Source organism: Pecten maximus, chromosome 3, assembly GCF_902652985.1.
Source record: "Pecten maximus chromosome 3, xPecMax1.1, whole genome shotgun sequence".
NCBI lineage: Eukaryota > Metazoa > Mollusca > Bivalvia > Pectinida > Pectinidae > Pecten > Pecten maximus.
In genome coordinates, this window is record NC_047017.1 from 857,739 (window position 1) to 860,163 (window position 2,425).

Sequence of the window (2,425 nt, forward strand, 5' to 3'; positions counted from 1 at the left end):
CCATACGTTGTTTGGTCGTCCATACGTTGTTTGGTCGTCCATACGTTGTTTGGTCGTCCATACGTTGTTTGGTCGTCCATACGTTGTTTGGTCGTCCATACGTTGTTTGGTCGTCCCTATGTTGTTTGGTCGTCCTTACGTTGTTTGGTCGTCCATACGTTGTTTGGTCGTCCATACGTTGTTTGGTCGTCCATACGTTGTTTGGTCGTCCATACGTTGTTTGGTCGTCCCTATGTTGTTTGGTCGTCCATACGTTGTTTGGTCGTCCATACGTTGTTTGGTCGTCCTTACGTTGTTTGGTCGTCCATACGTTGTTTGGTCGTCCTTGCGTTGTTTGGTCGTCCATACGTTGTTTGGTCGTCCATACGTTGTTTGGTCGTCCATACGTTGTTTGGTCGTCCATACGTTGTTTGGTCGTCCATACGTTGTTTGGTCGTCCTTACGTTGTTTGGTCGTCCATACGTTGTTTGGTCGTCCATACGTTGTTTGGTCGTCCATACGTTGTTTGGTCGTCCATACGTTGTTTGGTCGTCCATACGTTGTTTGGTCGTCCATACGTTGTTTGGTCGTCCATACGTTGTTTGGTCGTCCATACGTTGTTTGGTCGTCCATACGTTGTTTGGTCGTCCTTGCGTTGTTTGGTCGTCCTTACGTTGTTTGGTCGTCCATACGTTGTTTGGTCGTCCATACGTTGTTTGGTCGTCCTTGCGTTGTTTGGTCGTCCATACGTTGTTTGGTCGTCCTTACGTTGTTTGGTCGTCCCTATGTTGTTTGGTCGTCCATACGTTGTTTGGTCGTCCATACGTTGTTTGGTCGTCCATACGTTGTTTGGTCGTCCATACGTTGTTTGGTCGTCCCTATGTTGTTTGGTCGTCCATACGTTGTTTGGTCGTCCATACGTTGTTTGGTCGTCCATACGTTGTTTGGTCGTCCATACGTTGTTTGGTCGTCCATACGTTGTTTGGTCGTCCATACGTTGTTTGGTCGTCCATACGTTGTTTGGTCGTCCATACGTTGTTTGGTCGTCCATACGTTGTTTGGTCGTCCATACGTTGTTTGGTCGTCCATACGTTGTTTGGTCGTCCATACGTTGTTTGGTCGTCCTTGCGTTGTTTGGTCGTCCATACGTTGTTTGGTCGTCCATACGTTGTTTGGTCGTCCATACGTTGTTTGGTCGTCCATACGTTGTTTGGTCGTCCATACGTTGTTTGGTCGTCCATACGTTGTTTGGTCGTCCATACGTTGTTTGGTCGTCCATACGTTGTTTGGTCGTCCATACGTTGTTTGGTCGTCCATACGTTGTTTGGTCGTCCATACGTTGTTTGGTCGTCCTTACGTTGTTTGGTCGTCCATACGTTGTTTGGTCGTCCCTATGTTGTTTGGTCGTCCATACGTTGTTTGGTCGTCCATACGTTGTTTGGTCGTCCATACGTTGTTTGGTCGTCCATACGTTGTTTGGTCGTCCATACGTTGTTTGGTCGTCCCTATGTTGTTTGGTTGACGGTAAGAGAAGACGATATCGGAAGGCCGTTCCCTGATCCAGATGTAGACTTATCCAAGTTCAAATAATTTCTGATTTACAAATACCAACCAATTATGCTTTCCTTTCTGTTTCTTTTAACATGGACTGGTATACTTCTTCAAAATAATTTAACAACTTAATCATTATTTGAATATTCTCAATAAGTGTTTGCTTGCCAAAGTTAGTGGCCCAGTTCAAAATAAACCATTTCATTAAATGTCCATTTTTAGCACATTTTTTATAATTCTAAATATTTGTTTTGACTTCGGTTGCCTTACAAACAGCACAAGGCAGAAAGTGCCTTACAATTCCCGTCTTCGTTCGATGTGTATGTGGTTTGTGAACGACGTCGATTGTAAATACGAAGGGCCTCAAAATAGCCAGCAAATGATATTACAGCTGGAAATCATGCATATTTTGCCAAATCACAGAAATGGCGCGTGGTTTTGGATGAAACGGGGGTGCATTCTACGTTTTTATATGACGTTATCGAGAGAAAGCATGTTTTTCCACACCCCGGGAACAGAAATATTTTCTAATCGGGAAACGTAGGCGGGGGTCGATTTTCTGTCACAGAGTTCTTCCAACCCTTCTCTATATATCTGCGGTAATGAACACCGGATGTGTCATTTTACCGAATTTTAGTTTAATCCCCAAAAACGTCTGAAAGTGTGCTATACACGCTAGGGAAGGTCTAAATACACGTACACTATAACAAATTCTCATGTCCCTGTGCTACACACTAGGGAAGGTCCAAATACACGTAGACTATAACAAATTCTCAGGTCCCTGTGATACACACTAGGGAAGGTCCGAATACACGTAGACTGTAACAAATTCTCAAGTCCCTGTGATACACACTAGGGAAGGTCTAAATACACGTACACTATAACAAATTCTCAG

At 44.2% G+C, this 2,425-nt stretch overlaps 1 protein-coding gene across 1 annotated transcript; it reads right to left on the reverse strand.

The window, feature by feature from the left end:
• Nucleotides 1-439: 439 nt before the first annotated feature.
• LOC117324554 (rac guanine nucleotide exchange factor JJ-like) lies at nt 440-1,429 on the reverse strand. The gene has a single exon (XM_033880472.1). The coding sequence runs from the start codon at nt 1,427-1,429 to the stop codon at nt 440-442; it is 990 nt and encodes a 329-aa protein (XP_033736363.1).
• Between the last annotated feature and the right edge of the window lie 996 nt (nt 1,430-2,425).

Bases quoted from the DNA above. Each gene is read 5' to 3' on its own strand.
- LOC117324554 (XM_033880472.1), bottom strand. From the start codon at position 1,429: ATGGACGACCAAACAACGTATGGACGACCAAACAACGTATGGACGACC.